The sequence below is a fragment of the Epinephelus fuscoguttatus genome, linkage group LG9 (genome assembly GCF_011397635.1).
Source record: "Epinephelus fuscoguttatus linkage group LG9, E.fuscoguttatus.final_Chr_v1".
Taxonomy (NCBI): Eukaryota; Metazoa; Chordata; class Actinopteri; order Perciformes; family Serranidae; genus Epinephelus; species Epinephelus fuscoguttatus.
In genome coordinates, this window is record NC_064760.1 from 1,496,750 (window position 1) to 1,517,550 (window position 20,801).

At 37.9% G+C, this 20,801-nt stretch overlaps 2 protein-coding genes across 2 annotated transcripts in view; one reads left to right on the forward strand and one right to left on the reverse strand.

Moving 5' to 3' along the window:
• tgfbi (transforming growth factor, beta-induced) overlaps nucleotides 1-20,801 on the reverse strand; it is a 684,304-nt gene that overhangs the window by 105,622 nt on the left and 557,881 nt on the right. The gene's annotated exons all lie outside the window — the stretch shown is intronic.
• The window catches only part of emx3 (empty spiracles homeobox 3), a 32,802-nt gene that overhangs the window by 7,351 nt on the left and 4,650 nt on the right, over nucleotides 1-20,801 (forward strand). Inside the window, exon 2 of the mRNA XM_049585710.1 lies at nucleotides 11,669-11,853. Within this exon, the coding sequence (XP_049441667.1) occupies nucleotides 11,669-11,853 (185 nt within the window). The remainder of the gene's footprint in view (nucleotides 1-11,668; nucleotides 11,854-20,801) is intronic.

Here is a 20,801-nt window from a genome sequence, read left to right on the forward strand (position 1 = left end):
CCCCAGTGTTTTATGAACAGACCTAAATCATTAAAGGCTGTATATATATATTTTGTTAAAAATGAGAATAGACTTAATAATGATAATAATAATAATAATAATAATAATAATAATAATAAAAAGCCCTGGATCTAATAATTTTGTTCATACATAAAGCCCACAAAAATCTATTTTTGATTTTAATTTCAATGACAGCAGTGTCAAATTATTCTGTGTCTGCTCTGTACTGATCACTAACAACTACTATTATTTTTAATGTCACAGTTCATCATTCATCTGGAAACTAAATCTTACAGGAAGTGAGCAGTGAGCTCTCAGGTGAAAGTCCAGTGTTTGTTTGACCCTTCCTGTCCTACAGGGATGTTCTGGTTCTTTCCACCACAGTAGTTCTCTGCACATTCTGCCGGCGTGTTTCATGACACCATGAAAGCTGCCGTTATGAGTCTGTATGTGACGCTCAGATCTCGACACAGGGTTGGGAATGAAAACAGGTTTTTGGTTTCTTGGTTGAAAGTGAACAAATGTGCTGCTGCAAGGAAAGCTGATGTTGATGTTGTCGGTTCCTGCAGACCTCAGATCTGTTGCGTTTGTCTGCTGTGTCACAGACATGTTTCTTTATGTTTCAGCGTCTCTGTGGTCAAAGTGTGGAGATGTTCCAGCACAAAAAGCTCTCAGTTAGAAAAACATCATGTTTGGGCTCAAATACACAGTTTGAATGGTTCAGTCCGGACTGGAGACGCAGCGACGTCTCTCAGAAACAGCTGGATTAGTTTGTTAGTGTTGAACAGTCTGCAGCTCTGCAGGTGTCTCACTGTCCACCACCCGCTCCACCTCCTGAAGGAGTCAGCTGAGATACTACGCCACTTTAGAAATGTTGATATGAAACATAACAAGTTTGTGGTTTGCAGAAACGTACGATACCAACATGTCCTCTGGACACTGAGCTGGTTCAGTGTCTGTGGTGATGAAGGACTGTCAGGCTGTGGTCGATCTGAGCTGCATCCACACGGAGCTGAGTTACCTGTCGCTGTTAGCCCTGTCCTCCTCCTCCTCCTCCTCCTCCTCCTCCTCCTCCTCCTTTGCCACAGACACATTTGTGTTCATTATCTGAAGTAGCTGTCAGCCTCCACTCAGCTCTGTCTCTTGTTCCGTCTCATCAGAGGGTCTCAACCTGTGGTCTGGGGACAACCAGGGGTCCTTGAGGGGACTCCAGGGGTCCTTGAAGGGACTCCAGGGGTCCTTGAAGGGACTCCAGGGTTGCTCCAGGGAGCTGAATCTTACCTCTCTTCATTTAGTTCCTGCTCCTCAGATTTTTTTTCCCCTCCATGAACTTTGACCCTGAAACCTTCTGATCATTTTCAGTCTGCAGAGACGCGTCTTTGTGTCCGTCCAGGCTGCAGAGGACAAACTCTCACCCTCTCTCTTCATGTAGTGACTGTGTGACACTCTGACGTCACTGAACTCACCTCTATAGTTTGTTTCTGTACATTTACACGTTCGTCCGGCTGAACGCTGCGATGTCTCATAATCAGACACGTCAACAATAAGAGGAGAGTCAGCTGAGCAGACGCTAGCTGGGAATAAAACTGATCCAGTTCCCTTACTGCAGTAAAAGTGCTAATACCACACAATGACAGTAATCTATTACAGTAAAATGTAGTTAAATTACAAAGTTACTAATCAGTGTAACTCTGGTTCTACACGTTGCAGTTTGGCCTCTAACTGCGGAGGCGGACGCAGTAACATGAATGTCTCTATCTAGAGTCAGTGTGTGGTTTGTCTGCTCTGGGCTACTGTAGAAACATGGCGGTGCAACATGGTGATCTGTGTAGACGAGGACCTGCTCCCTGTGGAGATATAAACAACTCGTTCTGAGGGAACAGAAACACAATTAAACACTTTACACTTTAAATCAAAACACTGGAGCTTTAATGTGTCTGTTATTATATTATATCTGACCTCATTACATGATGCGTTAATGTAACAGCAGGATCAGTTGTTGAGGTGGAGTTCAGTTTAAAATATTAACTCATGATTATTTTGATTATGGATTAATTGATTGATTGATTGATTGATTGATTGGTTTGTAACAACAGTAAAAATAGTGAGAAATGTTGATCAGAATGTGAAGTGACCTCAATATCATCACTAATATATATATATATATGCAAATTATTAACATTATCACTGAAACATTATTAACTATTATTCTTTGTGTCGAGTACTTTTACTGTTGGAACTTTAAGTTCATTTTGATGCTGATGATTGTGTTGTTTAACCGAAGTGAGATTTCTGAACGCAGCACTTTCAGATGTCTCTTCACACAGTTTAAAAGTCTGAGGCTTTGTAAGATTGTTTGTTTGTTTAAAAACAAAAAACAACAGATATTTGTTGTCAGAATATTTGTTCATTTGTTCATCACCAGACGTTGAGTCAAAGTGAGTCCAGACTGTTTGAACAGTTTTATTCTGAAGATTTATCAGGACGATGTTGAGGATAATCAGGACATGACATTTTCATGTTGTCCCATCCCGAGGTGTGTGTGTGTGTGTGTGTGTGTGTGTGTGTGTGTGTGTGTGTGTCTGACAGGTCTGGACTTGTTGTCAGTGCCAGGGGAGCCTGATGTGCCATCTGCCCCAACAACCTTCCTCCTCCTCCTCCTCCTCCTCCTCCTCTCAGTGTCATACTTGAGCTCTTTCCAGTCCTCAAAGGGAAGCGATGCTCCTCAAACACACTTCACCTGCAGATCATCCTGTTTGTCACCAGGTGTAACGCTGGTGTTTCGTCATCAGCTGTTTGTGTGTTTTCCACCTGAATTCGTACATATCCCGTGTGATGATGAGCCAGTACTCCACGTATAACCCGCGTGTTTTGAAAGGCGGCGATCACAATGTGCTGATGGGAGCAAACAAGGAAGCAGTGCTGAGGGTTTGTGAGGACGCAGGCAGGCTGGGTGGGAGCTTCCTCTGGAGTCACATGTTCAGGTGGAGTCATTTTAAGGTTCGTCCTTAAAAGCTCAGACCAGCCTGAGCCGAGTTTACAGGCAGGAGTTTGTACTGATGTGTTTTATATCAGTGTTTAGATGGTGTGTTTGTGAAGTCCTGATCACTTGACTGATCAATGAGTTGTGTGAAACTGATGGTTTGACACTGTTTTGCTGTTGTTAAATGTCGAGCTTGTTTAGTTCAGTTTATGAAGAACGTTCACCTTTTTGGATTCTCTGTTCATCAAAATGTAACACTTGATCTACAGATGATCATTTCCTTTAATGTTTCTGATGTGTTTGTAACCAACAGTAGAAGAAGAAGTGGGTCGTTAGCATTAGCAGCATTAGCAACATTAGCAGCATTAGCAGCATTAGCAACATTAGCAGCATTAGCAACATTAGCAGCATTAGCAGCATTAGCAACATTAGCAGCATTAGCATCATTAGCAGCATTAGCCTGCATCTGTTTACATTTCTCTTCTTGTGTCATCACAGCAGCTGCAGCAGTTTGTCAGTGAAGAGTCTGACAGGAAGTGTGTCCTCGTCTCTGCTTCGTTTTGTTTCTGCAGATTTCAGATTTTTGTCTTCATGAGCTTCAGATTCAGAGTTTTAATTCTGTTTCTGAGTTTTGAGCTGAAACAGTTAAACATTCCTCTGTCTGCAGCCTGAAACATTCAGTGACACCCAAACCAAGAATCAGTTTTCACCTCATTTACAGCGACTTTCTCGTGATATGAAATGAATATAAGATCAGAGATGACGAGGATAAACAGTGTTAGTTAGTTAGTTAAAGATGGAGTGTTGGAACCTCTGAATGTTTCTCCTGGTTTGAAACTGAGACAGTCGCTGCATGAATCCTGACAGATGTGCAGATGTGCAGGTTCATCATGAGTCTCCTGCTGCAGTTTGTCTGTCTGGATCTTTTCTGTCTCTCTTTGTCTGATGCTTTCATGTCTGCAGCAACTAGAACTTGTGCGACTCTGAGTCAAAGTTTTGGTCCTGGTCTAATTACACACACACACACGCATACACATACAAAAAATAATTAAAAAAAACTAAAAATCAAACAGAACATAAATTAGATGCAGAAGTAGAATCAGTTCAGTGTTCCAAATGATGTCAGCAGTGTGTGTGTGTGTGTGTGTGTGTGTGTGTGTGACGGTGTGTTCATGTACTGACTCGTACAGGTTTAAATATGTTGCATTGCACCATTACACTGTTGCACCATGGGTAAATTACAGGTCTGAACTGTGACACACTGCAGGGGTCCTCGCTGCTGCAGTGTCTCAACTACAACAGAGACAGAACGACAGTGTGCACGCTGTGTGTGCAGCATATATGAACATGTTATATGTGAGTGTATATAAATCATGTCTCAGGTGAAATCAGGTGACGCTGGAGACTGTTTGGGTCACCAGGAAAACCACCTTAAATTCTGAATGCTACCTTAAATGTTAATTTAAGGTCTTGTTATGTTTTTCTGCTGTAAATCTGACGATGAGATCGTCCAACTTCTCGGCCGTGCTCTGCTGCTGCCTGTTTCATCGGTGCCACAACATGTGTGTGTGTGTGTGTGTGTGTGTGTGTGTGTGTGTGTGTGTGTGTAACAGTGACGGCTCATTCAGAAACACTATGTCTGATGGACTCACTCTCTAATATCTTTAAGTGACACACGTGTCATATGAGAGGAGGAGGAGGAGGAGGAGGAGGCGCGCAGTGACACAAGTCATGATTTTATGGCTCCTGGTTTCATCCTGTCTGTTTGGTGTGTGTGAGTGTGTCAGTGTGCAGACGACCTCTGGGGAAGAGATGGAGAAGTTGGTGTTTATTCAGAGGTCGAGGCAGCTTCAAGGTCACCAGTTTCACATTGGTTCAGTCTCCACCCTCTAACAGCAGCCCTGCAGGCGGCTGTGGGAGGAGTCATCCCCCATTTTGAGTTTCAGTTTGGGAGCCAGCATGTGATTAAAAAAAGCACACTATGACTTTTATTGTGACAAACTTTGCTGCAACTTTTTAAAACGACCTTGACACATAATTCTGACATTTTATTACTGACAGTGTTTTAATGACTTTCAGATCGTTTTTATACCAGTAAATTACAAACGTGCGTCGCACTCATGTTACATTATGGTTTCCACTTCTGAACCCAGTTGAAACTCGGAGACAGTGTTGGACAGCAACTGAACCCACAGCAGTCGCACACGGGAGAAGTTTTCCTGGTGAGCTGTCTCCCAGAAATCCCCTTCTGACAGACATCTGTTCATTTTAACCCAGACCACAACTTTTTTCTAACCCTTAACCAAAAGAACTCTCTCTGGAAAACCCTCGAGGAAAATTTCTCCCAACTGCACAGCAGTCAAGCTTCTACTGAGGTACGGCAACACCACAGGGACAAACCACACGCAGACCTGCAGCACACTGTAATATTAGAGGCAGTAACAGTACTAATGGCAGTTTGTTCAGTTGATTAATGATTATAGTGACATTTGCTGGTGATTATTTGTGTGTGTGTGTTTCACTGTCGAAGCACAGCAAATGTTTTAATTTGAATTTTGTATGAGTGCGCTGGGGAAACATTTGAGCATATCTGAATATTTGTTGAGATGTTAGTGTGGTGGGCAGCAGGCTGTTTTTCCTGCAGCAGTTTGATCCACCAGCGTCCGACACTGACAGAAGAGTTTCAGGGCTGACGTTTCTCTGCAGCAGATCATTTGTCTCTTTCAGTGTGTTGGATAAACTCACTTTATTTTTGTGTCGTTTGTTGGTTGTTTCCGGCTGTTTTCACTTCTTGGACTCAAACTGAACCCGCTGAGCGACTCTGACCTCTGACCTGTGGACTCGATGTCGTTGTTACATTAAAGCTTCGTCTCGTCTCATTTGACATTCAACAGAAATCAACCGTCACATTTGCAAGCGGAGCTCCTCCATCAGCCACGGCTCCCGACTGCGGCTTTGCATATGAATATCACTTTACACACGCTAACGTTGGCTAACAGGCGTGAGCACGCGTCGGCTCTCTGCACGCCATCATTGTCCTCCTCGCCTCCTCGAAGCCGACGAGCAACCGACTTTTTTGCGTGTGGCGTGTCGACGGCAGCGGCTCCTTTCAGCCGAGCTGCAGCGGTTGAGGAAACTTTGTTTTTATGTAAAATATTATTGTGACATTCACGTTTGATTTTAATAAGCGGTCAGAAACGTGAAGCAGATGTTTGATGTGGGTTTGAAGCGAAAGCGACGACACAAAAAAAAACTCAAGGTCCATTTTTACCAACTTAGTTTCAGACGGATTTACTGAACATCGTCACGTCTGATAAACAAATTAGTGTCTGTGTCTTTAACGTGTGAAAATCTGAGTGGTCAGAAATTAAAGCCTTTAAACACTGAAGGAAAATCAGAAACACCACAGAGTGCAGACAGACAGTGTGTCGCTGTCAGCAGGAAAATGTTCCTGAGGATGCAAAATAAGTTTTCATGTTGTCGCAGGTTCAGGTTTTTGTATTTATATTTCTGTGGTTTGCATCTTTAACTGAACTGTAAATGGCTCCAGCTGTGTGAACATAGAACAAAGGACTTTCCTCTGAAGTGAATGACGACATTATTTAATAACTGTATATGCTTCATTTGCATATTACAAGTAAACAATTTCATTTTATTTTATTTTTATCCTGCAGATTATTTTTCTTTATTAGAAATCGTCCGTCACAAGTTACAAGATGTTTTATTTTGTAAAAAGATATTTAAAGTTAATTGAGATATAAAACAGAGAGAAAAAGAAAAAAAACACATTTTAAGAAGCAAATATTTGACATTCTGCTTTGAAAATGTCTCAAACAATTAGTTGATGATTAAAATTTAGTTAATAATCGACCAGTAATTTCTATTTTCTCCGATGAACATCGTCCAGTTTCCTCTGTTTTTCAGATTTTAGATTTTTTTTATTGTCATTGTACAAACATACAATGAAATCCAGGTGCACTCATGGGCTGGGCTCGTATATAGAAATAACAAATAGTAATAAAAATAAATAAATAAATGCCTCCGTTCACATTCTACACATTTGCACACATGTTATACACTCTGTCAACGTATGCAGTTAAAATGAGAGACAGAAAAAATGCTCATGCAGATTATTGCACATGAAATAAGTTATAAAAGAACTGTCCTGTGTTTTAGTGAGGTCAGAGGTCAGAGGTCAGAGTGGTGACGACTGTGGGGTTCAGACTGTTGATGGAGCTGCAGTGTTTTTGGAGGCCAGCAGGTCAAACAGCTGATGAGCAGGATGGAACGAGTGTTTCATGATGTTGTGTGTTTTCTGCAGCGGGAGGTGAAGGTGTCGTCCAGGGCAGGAAGCTGTTGGTGTCTGATGATCTGTGCAGATTTTATGATTCTCTGCTGAGGCGTTTATCCACCGCACCACACAGGGACGCCGTATGTGAGGATGCTGTCAGTGGAGCGGCGGCAGAACAACACCAGAAACTGTTGTGACGGGTTTAGTGTCCCGAGCGTCCTCAGGATGTACAGACGCTTCTTGTTTGTCGTCCATGAGAGGTCCTCTGAAATGTGTGTGTGCCAAGGAATTTACAGCTGATCAACCTCTCACACTTATTTCTACATTTTTAGCCTGTGTAATAAATATGTGAATTCTTATTAATGTCACATGTTCAATGTTATTACGACAGACGTGTTTGTGACAGTGAGACGATGTTTCTCTGTGTGAACTGACCCAGTTTTTGTTTTTAGAAACACTGATGACATCATCATGGCTGTGGTCAAACCTGAGTCAGACTTCAGTCACACACTCACACACACTCACACACACACACACACACACACACACACACACACACACACACACACACACACACACACACACACGCCTTCCTTTGAGTTAAAGGAAGTCCAAACAATCAATCCCACTGCTGCTGCGGCAGGACGTAGCCTTTGTCCTCACTCCACCTGCTGAGCTACTGGGCGTCCCCAAACAAGAACAATTTATTATATTTTTTAATAATGTTATTAACAGTAAGACAGTGGAGTTATATAGTGTTTTTCTGGATACTCAGATGCTTCACGGAGAACAACAAAATACTTGATAAGAGGGGAAACAATGCAGAGAGGGAGGATGGAGGATGGAGGCAGTGTTAAAGAGGTGTGTTCTGGTGAGTGGGTTCAGGTTGTGGAGAGCTTTACAGGTGATGATGAGGAGTGTGAGGTGGATATGCTGGGGGATGGGGAGCCAGTGGAGGTGATGAAGGACGAAGGTGATGTGGTCACAGGTGTGTGAGGAGACGAGCAGCTAAAGTCTGGATGTAGTTTGTTGAGAGTGTTGACGCTGATGTGTTTGATGTGTTGGTCAGAGGAGAGGGTTCATCAAAGATGGAGGTCACAGACGTGAGGGGAGGAGAGCACAGTGTTGACGCAGAGGGAGGAGCTATAGGTGGATTTATGTGATTATTTTAATGTAAGATGAAGAATTTAACGTTCATACACACACGTGCATATTTACCTTTAACAAATCTGCCGAAACAGAGATCTCCATTGTCATTGATTTTCCTAAAAGTCAGGAAGTAACAGTCAGACTGGTGTTGGTTGTCTCAAAGCTTTTAAATGTTGAACTGTTTTAAATGATCTTGTTTTTGTGCACTCAAATGAATATTAGTCAGACTGGTGATTTATTCATTTTAAAAAGGGCTCTTATCTATTTCTGTAAATCAACTCTTCACATAAACTGTTCAATACTTTAATGGATAAATGATCTGTATCATCGTTCTCTGCCAGTCTGCCTTCTCTCTGTCTGCTTTCACTTCTTCAGCTGTTTGAGGGTCAAAGTTCAACTCAAATTATTTTCAGCTGCCTGTCGCTTGGAGTAAAATTCAGAGTTAATATTCTCCTAAAAAGAAAAGGATAATAACTGTGAAGGCCGTCAGCTGCAAATATAAGATCAATAACATTTAGACTGAAAGTAAATTAATAGAGACCATTTTGTGATTTTACTCCCATCACTATAAAACAGTCACACGTTTCATCATCATCAAATTTTCCTGATTGATTTAAGATTCAAGTTTTGTGCGAAGTGCTAAAATCCTCAATACTGTCCTTCGTTTAAGAAGCGACTCCTGCAGCACTCTGTGCCGCAGATTTTGTACCTGAGGAACTAAAGTTGTTGATAAAAACAGAAAACTGTTTCTTTTTATAGCGGAGGGATCGACAGTATCAGGAGTTAATATTTGTGGAAACAGGACTCAATGAAAACTGTTTGATGAAATGCTGATGTTCTTAATTGTCACAAAAATGAGAGCGGAGTGGAAACATTTCACTGCAGGACAATCACTGAAGAATCTGCCACAGTTAGAGGATAAAACAAAAGGTTAGGTTCACTGATACATGCTGGTATTGTATGAGGTGAAATGTTCAGAGACTTGGCTTCATCTTGATTGTTTCCTACTTCTGAGCCCGTCAACTCCAACTGTCTGAAAAATGATTTCTCAGTCTGCACTATATGCTGATTCTTCAAACTGCTCAAGTTGACTCGTACGAACTCCCTGAGGTGTTTGAAGAGGCTGAGGATCAACCAGAATAAATGTCTTTGCACATTTCTATAAACCACAGATACGTTGCATTGCTATGTCATTATGTTGCAGATAGTTTGAAACTTTTTTAACGTCATATTTTGACACAAAAACACTCACAGTGAGGAAAGGATCATGTTGTGACTTAAATATCTGGTTCGTGGCACAAATCCTGAGCACAGATGTGTCAGTAAAAACATCTGGTTTTGTTTGTTGGTGTCAAACATTGGTCTGCAGCTGCAGGCGTCTCACCCAAAGTCAGTGCAGATGATTTTATTCATTTAAGACATTTTTCACCAGGTGAGTCCTGCTGACTTTAGGAAGACCTGGCAGCACATGGAAAGTTACAGCCAAACAACAGCACAATAAAAACATAAAATATTCACAGTAACATGTAGAAATATTAGAACACCTGCACACAATGACAAGAACCAACTGACTCATTCATCCTTTAAAGTTAAGCAGAGACTTTTTCATGTAGTTTGTCTTTCTGAAGGTTACTCCAGGTCACAGAAGCAGAGCACAGGAAATCTTTCTCTCCCAGCTCAGTCCGAGAACCAGGAACAGACAAAACAAAACTAAGTCCTGAGATCTCAGACTGTAGCAGAACTGCTTCACTATAGAAACGTTGATAGGAGACAGGTGAAACGTACCAGTGTAACGTATCCATGATTTTCACAAACGTTCAATACCAACATTTTTCTCTGGTGACTGGACTGAAATCTTAGAGTCTCAGTCTTACTCCAACAATGATCAATAAATATGTATAAAAAAGAAAAAACAAAACACCAATAACCCAGCTGATCCAAGAAGGTTTTTAAAGAGTTGATTTAACTTAAGAAGCTACTGAGATACAATAAGTACAGCACTTACGTATAATACTTGAGTAAATGTATTCAGTTACTTTCCATTACTGGACTCTGCTAAACTTGGACGATCACTGACGGTGATAAAACGACAGATTTGGTTGTTTTCATAGCATGAACATTTAAATTGAGCATTTATATACCATGACACTGTCACTTTACCTTTATATGATTTAACTTACTGTTTTTCATCTGTGTAAATATCTTGATCACTTTATCACTGTCTCACACCGCTGCAGAGTTCATCCTGCGGTGATTCAGTTCACCTGTCTCACACCACTGCAGAGTTCATCCTGCGGTGATTCAGTTCACCTGTCTCACACCACTGCAGAGTTCATCCTGCGGTGATTCAGTTCACCTGTCTCACACCGCTGCAGAGTTCATCCTGCGGTGATTCAGTTCACCTGTCTCACACCGCTGCAGAGTTCATCCTGCGGTGATTCAGTTCACCTGTCTCACACCGCTGCAGAGTTCATCCTGCGGTGATTCAGTTCACCTGTCTCACACCACTGCAGAGTTCATCCTGCGGTGATTCAGTTCACCTGTCTCACACCACTGCAGAGTTCATCCTGCGGTGATTCAGTTCACCTGTCTCACACCACTGCAGAGTTCATCCTGCGGTGATTCAGTTCACCTGTCTCACACCACTGCAGAGTTCATCCTGCGGTGATTCAGTTCACCTGTCTCTGACCACTGCAGAGTTCATCCTGGGGTGATTCAGTTCACCTGTCTCACACCGCTGCAGAGTTCATCCTGCAGTGATTCAGTTCACCTGTCTCTGACCACTGCAGAGTTCATCCTGCGGTGATTCAGTTCACCTGTCTCTGACCACTGCAGAGTTCATCCTGCGGTGATTCAGTTCACCTGTCTCTGACCACTGCAGAGTTCATCCTGCGGTGATTCAGTTCACCTGTCTCTGACCACTGCAGAGTTCATCCTGCGGTGATTCAGTTCACCTGTCTCTGACCACTGCAGAGTTCATCCTGTGGTGATTCAGTTCACCTGTCTCACACCACTGCAGAGTTCATCCTGTGGTGATTCAGTTCACAACAGGGGAAAGTAAAGTGTCTAAGTTTTGTTGTTCTGTGTTTATTTATTCAGCTCTTCTGGTAGAATGATTCAACAAATGTGATATTTATATTTAGGTTTCTCAGCTCCTGTTCCTGTAAACATGTTCGGGCAGGTGTCACTACAGATTATTGTTTCTTAATCACTGTGTTTGTTTGTTTGTTTGTGTTTGTGTTCAGGGGACGACAGCAGTCCAGAGAACCTGCTGCTTCATGGTCCGTTCTCCAGAAAACCCAAAAGGATCCGGACAGCGTTCTCGCCCTCTCAGCTGCTGCGCTTAGAACGAGCATTTGAAAAAAATCACTATGTCGTTGGAGCTGAGAGGAAGCAGCTGGCCAGTGGGTTGTGTCTGACCGAGACGCAGGTAAGCATCATGGGAAACTAAGGAGGACGACATGCTATACTATGACTTTTTTTCATGGTTTTTGATGACATGCTATACTATGACATTATTTCATACATTTTGACGACAGACTACACTATGACGTTTTTTCATAGATTTTGGACGACATACTGTACTCTGACTTTTTTCATAGATTTTGACGAGATACTATACTATGACGTCACTTATAGTTTTGGACGACACTTTATACGATGACTTTTTTCATGGTTTTTGACAACGTACTATACTATGACTTTATTTCATACATTTTGACGACATGCTATACTATGACTTTTTTCATGGTTTTTGATGACATACTACACTGTGACGTTTTTTCATAGATTTTGGACGATATACTGTACTCTGACTTTTTTTTCATGATTTTGGACCACATGCTATACTATGACTTTTTTTTCATGGTTTTGGACGACATACTATACTATGACTTTTTTTCATGGTTTTGGACGACATATGACTTTTTTCATAGATTTTGGACGACATACTATACTATGACTTTTTTTCATGGTTTTGGACGACATGCTATACTATGACTTTTTTTCATGATTTTGGACGACATACTATACTATGACTTTTTTTCATGGTTTTGGACGACATATGACTTTTTTCATAGATTTTGGACGACATACTATACTATGACTTTTTTCATGGTTTTGGACGACATACCATACTATGACTTTTTTTCATGGTTTTGGACGACATATGACTTTTTTCATAGATTTTGGACGACATACTATACTATGACTTTTCTTCATGGTTTTGGACGACATACTATACTGTGATTTTTTTTTCATGGTTTTGGACGACATATGACTTTTTTCATAGATTTTGGACGACATACTATACTATGACTTTTCTTCATGGTTTTGGACGACATACTATACTATGACTTTTTTTCATGGTTTTGGACGACATGCTATACTATGACTTTTTTTCATGATTTTGGACGACATACTATACTATGACTTTTTTCATGGTTTTGGATGACATAATATACTATGACTTTTTTTCATGGTTTTGGACGACATATGACTTTTTTCATAGATTTTGGACGACATACTATACTATGACTTTTTTTCATGGTTTTGGACGACATACTATACTATGACCTTTTTTTCATGGTTTTGGACGACATGCTATACTATGACTTTTTTCATGATTTTGGACGACATACTATACTATGACCTTTTTTTCATGGTTTTGGACGACATGCTATACTATGACTTTTTTTCATGGTTTTGGACGACATGCTATACTATGACTTTTTTTCATGATTTTGGACGACATACTATACTATGACTTTTTTCATGGTTTTGGACGACATACTATACTATGACTTTTTTCATGGTTTTGGACGACATACTATACTATGACTTTTTTTCATGCTTTTGGACGACATACTATACTATGACTTTTTTCATGGTTTTGGACGACATTCTATACTATGACTTTTTTTCATGCTTTTGGACGACATACTATACTATGACTTTTTTCATGGTTTTGGACGACATACTATACTATGACTTTTTTTCATGCTTTTGGACGACATACTATACTATGACTTTTTTCATGGTTTTGGACGACATACTACACTATGACTTTTTTCATGGTTTTGGACTACATTCTTTTCTATGACCTTTTTTTAATGATTTTGGACGACATTCTATACTATGACTTTTTTTCATGGTTTTTGATGAAATGCTATACTATGACTTTTTTTCATGGTTTTGGACGACATACTATACTATGACTTTTTTCATGGTTTTGGACGACATACTATACTATGACTTTTTTCATGGTTTTGGACGACATACTATACTGTGACCTTTTTTTCATGGTTTTGGACGACATACTACACTATGACTTTTTTTAATAGATTTTGACGACATACTATACTATGACTTTTTTCATAGATTTTAACAACATACTATACTATGACTTTATTTCAAACATTTTGACGAGATACTATACTACGACTTTTTTTATAGATCTTAACGACATGCTATACTATGACTTTTTTCATAGATTTTGGATGACATACTATACTATGACTTTTTTTCATGGTTTTGGACGACATACTATACTATGACTTTTTTTCATGGTTTTGGACGACATATGACTTTTTTCATAGATTTTGGACGACATACTATACTATGACTTTTTTCATGATTTTGGACCACATACTATACTATGACTTTTTTCATGATTTTGGACCACATACTATACTATGACTTTTTTCATGATTTTGGACGACATGCTATACTATGACTTTTTTCATGGTTTTGGATGACATAATATACAATGACTTTTTTCATGGTTTTGGACGACATACTATACTATGACTTTTTTCATGGTTGTGGACGACATGCTATACTATGACTTTTTTCATGGTTTTGGATGACATAATATACAATGACTTTTTTCATGGTTTTGGACGACATACTATACTATGACTTTTTTCATGGTTGTGGACGACATGCTATACTATGACTTTTTTCATGGTTTTGGACGACATGCTATACTATGACTTTTTTTCATGCTTTTGGACGACATACTATACTATGACTTTTTTTTCATGGTTTTGGACGACATACTATACTATGACTTTTTTTCATGGTTTTGGACGACATACTATACTATGACTTTTTTTCATGGTTTTGGACGACATATGACTTTTTTCATAGATTTTGGACGACATACTATACTATGACTTTTTTCATGATTTTGGACGACATACTATACTATGACTTTTTTCATGATTTTGGACGACATGCTATACTGTGACTTTTTTCATGGTTTTGGATGACATAATATACAATGACTTTTTTCATGGTTTTGGACGACATACTATACTACGACTTTTTTCATGGTTGTGGACGACATGCTATACTATGACTTTTTTTTCATGGTTTTGGACGACATGCTATACTATGACTTTTTTTCATGCTTTTGGACGACATACTATACTATGACTTTTTTTTCATGGTTTTGGACGACATACTATACTATGACTTTTTTCATGGTTTTGGACCACATACTATACTATGACTTTTTTTTCATGGTTTTGGACCACATACTATACTGTGACCTTTTTTTTCATGGTTTTGGACGACATACTATACTATGACTTTTTTTTCATGGTTTTGGACCACATACTATACTGTGACCTTTTTTTCATGGTTTTGGACGACATACTACACTATGACTTTTTTTAATAGATTTTGACGACATACTATACTATGACTTTTTTCATAGATTTTAACAACATACTATACTATGACTTTATTTCAAACATTTTGACGAGATACTATACTACGACTTTTTTTATAGATCTTAACGACATGCTATACTATGACTTTTTTCATGATTTTGGACCACATGCTATACTATGACTTTTTTTTCATGGTTTTGGACGACATACTATACTATGACTTTTTTCATGGTTTTGGACGACATACTATACTATGACTTTTTTCATAGATTTTGGATGACATACTATACTATGACTTTTTTCATGATTTTGGACGACATGCTATACTGTGACTTTTTTCATGGTTTTGGATGACATAATATACAATGACTTTTTTCATGGTTTTGGACGACATGCTATACTATGACTTTTTTCATGGTTTTGGACGACATACTATACTATGACTTTTTTTCATGCTTTTGGACGACATACTATACTATGACTTTTTTCATGGTTTTGGACGACATGCTATACTATGACTTTTTTTCATGCTTTTGGACGACATACTATACTATGACTTTTTTTCATGCTTTTGGACGACATACTATACTATGACTTTTTTCATGGTTTTGGACGACATACTATACTATGACTTTTTTCATGGTTTTGGACGACATGCTATACTATGACTTTTTTTCATGGTTGTGGACGACATACTATACTATAACTTTTTTTACGGTATTGGACGACATGCTATACTATTACCTTTTTTTCATGGCTTTTGGACGACATGCTATACTATGACCTTTTTTTCATGGTTTTGGACAACATGCTATACTATGACTTTTTTTCATGCTTTTGGACGACATACTATACTATGACTTTTTTCATGGTTTTGGACGACATGCTATACTATGACTTTTTTTCATGCTTTTGGACGACATACTATACTATGACTTTTTTTTCATGGTTTTGGACGACATACTATACTATGACTTTTTTCATGGTTTTGGACGACATACTATACTGTGACCTTTTTTTCATGGTTTTGGACGACATACTACACTATGACTTTTTTTAATAGATTTTGACGACATACTATACTATGACTTTTTTCATAGATTTTAACAACATACTATACTATGACTTTATTTCAAACATTTTGACGAGATACTATACTACGACTTTTTTTATAGATCTTAACGACATGCTATGCTATGACTTTTTTCATGGTTTTGGACCACATATGACTTTTTTCATAGATTTTGGATGACATACTATACTATGACTTTTTTTCATGGTTTTGGACGACATACTATACTATGACTTTTTTTCATGGTTTTGGACGACATATGACTTTTTTCATAGATTTTGGACGACACACTATACTATGACTTTTTTCATGATTTTGGACGACATGCTATACTGTGACTTTTTTCATGGTTTTGGATGACATAATATACAATGACTTTTTTCATGGTTTTGGACGACATACTATACTACGACTTTTTTCATGGTTGTGGACGACATGCTATACTATGACTTTTTTCATGGTTTTGGACGACATACTATACTACGACTTTTTTCATGGTTTTGGACGACATACTATACTACGACTTTTTTCATGATTTTGGACGACATACTATACTATGACTTTTTTCATGATTTTGGACGACATGCTATACTGTGACTTTTTTCATGGTTTTGGATGACATAATATACAATGACTTTTTTCATGATTTTGGACGACATGCTACACTGACTTTTTTTCATGATTTTGGATGACATGCTATACTATGACGTTTTTTCATGGTTTTGGACGACATACTATACTGTGACTTTTTTTTCATGGTTTTGGATGACATGCTATACTATGACGTTTTTTCATGGTTTTGGACGACATGCTATACTATGACTTTTTTTTCATAGATTTTGACGACATACTATACTATGACTTTTTTTCATGATTATAGACGACATACTATACTATGACTTTTTTTTCATGGTTTTGGACGACATACTATACTGTGACTTTTTTTCATGGTTTTGGATGACATATGACTTTTTTCATAGATTTTGACGAGATACTGTACTATGACGTCACTTATAGTTTTGGACGACGTTCTATACGATGACTTTTTTCATGGTTTTTGACGACGTACTATACTATGACTTATTTTCATAGTTTTTGATGACATGCTATACTATGACGTTTTTTCATGGTTTTGGACGACATACGACTTTTTATGATTTTGGACGACATGTTATACTGTGACGTTTTTTCATAATTTTTAATGACATACTATGCTATGACTTTTTTTTAATAGATTTTGGACGACATACTGTACTCTGCCTTTTTTCATGGTTTTGGACGACATACTATACTACGACTTTTTTCATGGTTGTGGACAACATACTATACTACGACTTTTTTCATGGTTTTGGACGACATACTATACTACGACTTTTTTCATGGTTTTGGACGACATGCTATACTATGACTTTTTTCATGGTTTTGGACGACATGCTATACTATGACTTTTTTCATGGTTTTGGACAACATACTATACTACGACTTTTTTCATGATTTTGGACGACATGCTATACTATGACTTTTTTCATGATTTTGGACGACATGCTATACTATGACTTTTTTCATGATTTTGGACGACATGCTATACTATGACTTTTTTCATGATTTTGGACAACATACTATACTATGACTTTTTTCATGGTTTTGACGACATACTATACTATGTCTTTTTTATGATTTTTTGCACGACATGCTACACTATGACTGCTTTCTCATGGTTTTGGACGACATGCAATACTATGACTTTTTTTCATAATTTTGGACGACATGCTATACTGTGACTTTTTTCATGATTTTGGACGACATGCTATACTATGACTTTTTTCATGATTTTGGACGACATACTATACTATGACTTTTTTCATGGTTTTGGACGACATACTATACTACGACTTTTTTCATGATTTTGGACGACATGCTATACTATGACTTTTTTCATGATTTTGGACGACATGCTATACTATGACTTTTTTCATGATTTTGGACGACATGCTATACTGTGACTTTTTTCATGATTTTGGACGACATACTATACTATGACTTTTTTTTCATGGTTTTGGACGACATGCTATACTATGACTTTTTTTTCATGGTTTTGGATGACATGCTATACTATGACTTTTTTTTGATGGTTTTGGACGACATGCTATACTATGACTTTTTTCATGATTTTGGACGACATACTATACTATGACTTTTTTCATGATTTTGGACGACATACTATACTATGACTTTTTTTTCATGGTTTTGGACGACATACTATACTATGACTTTTTTCATGGTTTTGGACGACATACTATACTATGACTTTTTTCACGACTTCTGACAACATACTACACTATGACTTTTTTTTCATAGATTTTGACGACATACTATACTATGACTTTTTTTCATGATTATAGACGACATACTATACTATGACTTTTTTTTCATGGTTTTGGACGACATACTATACTATGACTTTTTTCATGATTTTGGACGACATGCTATACTGTGACTTTTTTCATGGTTTTGGATGACATAATATACAATGACTTTTTTCATGGTTTTGGACGACATACTATACTATGACTTTTTTTTCATGGTTTTGGACGACATACTATACTATGACTTTTTTCATGGTTTTGGACGACATACTATACTATGACTTTTTTCACGACTTCTGACAACATACTAAAATATGACTTTTTTTTAATAGATTTTGACGACATGCTATAATATGACTTTTTTTCATGATTTTGGACGACATACTATACTATGACTTTTTTCATGATTTTGGACGACATACTATACTATGACTTTTTTTCATGGTTTTGGACGACATATGACTTTTTTCATAGATTTTGGATGACATACTATACTATGACTTTTTTTCATGGTTTTGGACGACATACTATACTATGACTTATTTTCATAGTTTTTGATGACATGCTATACTATGACATTTTTTCATGGTTTTGGACGACATACGACTTTTTATGATTTTGGACGACATGTTATACTGTGACGTTTTTTCATAATTTTTAATGACATACTATGCTATGACTTTTTTTTAATAGATTTTGGACGACATACTGTACTCTGCCTTTTTTCATGGTTGTGGACAACATACTATACTACGACTTTTTTCATGGTTTTGGACGACATACTATACTACGACTTTTTTCATGATTTTGGACCACATGCTATACTATGACTTTTTTCATGATTTTGGACGACATGCTATACTATGACTTTTTTCATGATTTTGGACGACATGCTATACTGTGACTTTTTTCATGATTTTGGACGACATGCTATACTATGACTTTTTTCATGATTTTGGACCACATGCTATACTGTGACTTTTTTCATGGTTTTGGACGACATGCTATACTGTGACTTTTTTCATGGTTTTGGACGACATGCTATACTGTGACTTTTTTCATGGTTTTGGACGACATGCTATACTATGACTTTTTTCACGACTTCTGACAACATACTACACTATGACTTTTTTTTCATAGATTTTGACGACATACTATACTATGACTTATTTTCATGGTTTTGGACGACATACGACTTTTTATGATTTTGGATGACATGTTATACTGTGACGTTTCTTCATAATTTTTAATGACATACTACACTATGACTTTATTTCAAACATTTTGACGAGATACTATACTATGACTTTTTTTATAGATCTTAACGACATGCTATACTATGACTTTTTTCATGGTTTTGGACGACAGACTACACTGTGACGTTTTTTCATAGATTTTGGACGACATACTGTACTCTGACTTTTTTCATAGATTTTGACGAGATACTGTACTATGACTTTTTTCATGGTTTTGGACGACATGCTATACTACGACTTTTTTCATAATTTCAGACGACATACTATGCTATGTCTTTTTTTCATTATTTTTGACAGCGTACTCTACTATGAGTTTTTTAACAGTTTATAATGACATACTATACTGTGACGTTTTTTCATAATTTCAGACGACATACTATGCTATGACTTTATGACTTTTTTTTTTTACGTAATATACTATGCCTTTTTAAAATTAAAATTCAAAAACTTTTCATCACTATGACTTTTGTCATACTTCTGTCGTACTATATTAGCCTTTTTTTTTTTTACTTTTCATGATATACTATAATATGACCTTTTTGGCATACTATAGAATGATCTTCATTTTTGGCATAGTGTACTACAATTTTTCTTGTTTTTGATGAACTAAACCTTTCCTTTTCATGGTATAGTTTACCATGACTGCTTCGTCTTCCACTTTTTTTTTGACGTACTAATATATCAAACCTCAAACTCTGCCAGTGTTAATACCTTGCTCAGTAACCAATATGACAAACTACTCCTGGTCTCTGAGCAACTCTCAGTGTAGTTTTCCAGCAAAGCGTCCCTCTGTGTTCGTCAGGTTGAAGTCAGGTATGACGTGACGTCAGGCTGTACCAGGTGTCTGGCTGTGATCCAGAACAGGGGAATGATGGAGGGGAAGTGAGTCGACGGTTAGTCAGCTCTGAGGCGCTCCCTCTGCCTTTCCTCAGGAGTGATTGACAGTGTTTGTCATCAGGTCGCCACGGCGAAAAGAGTCCTGACGCCAGTGAAAGGACGTGAATCAT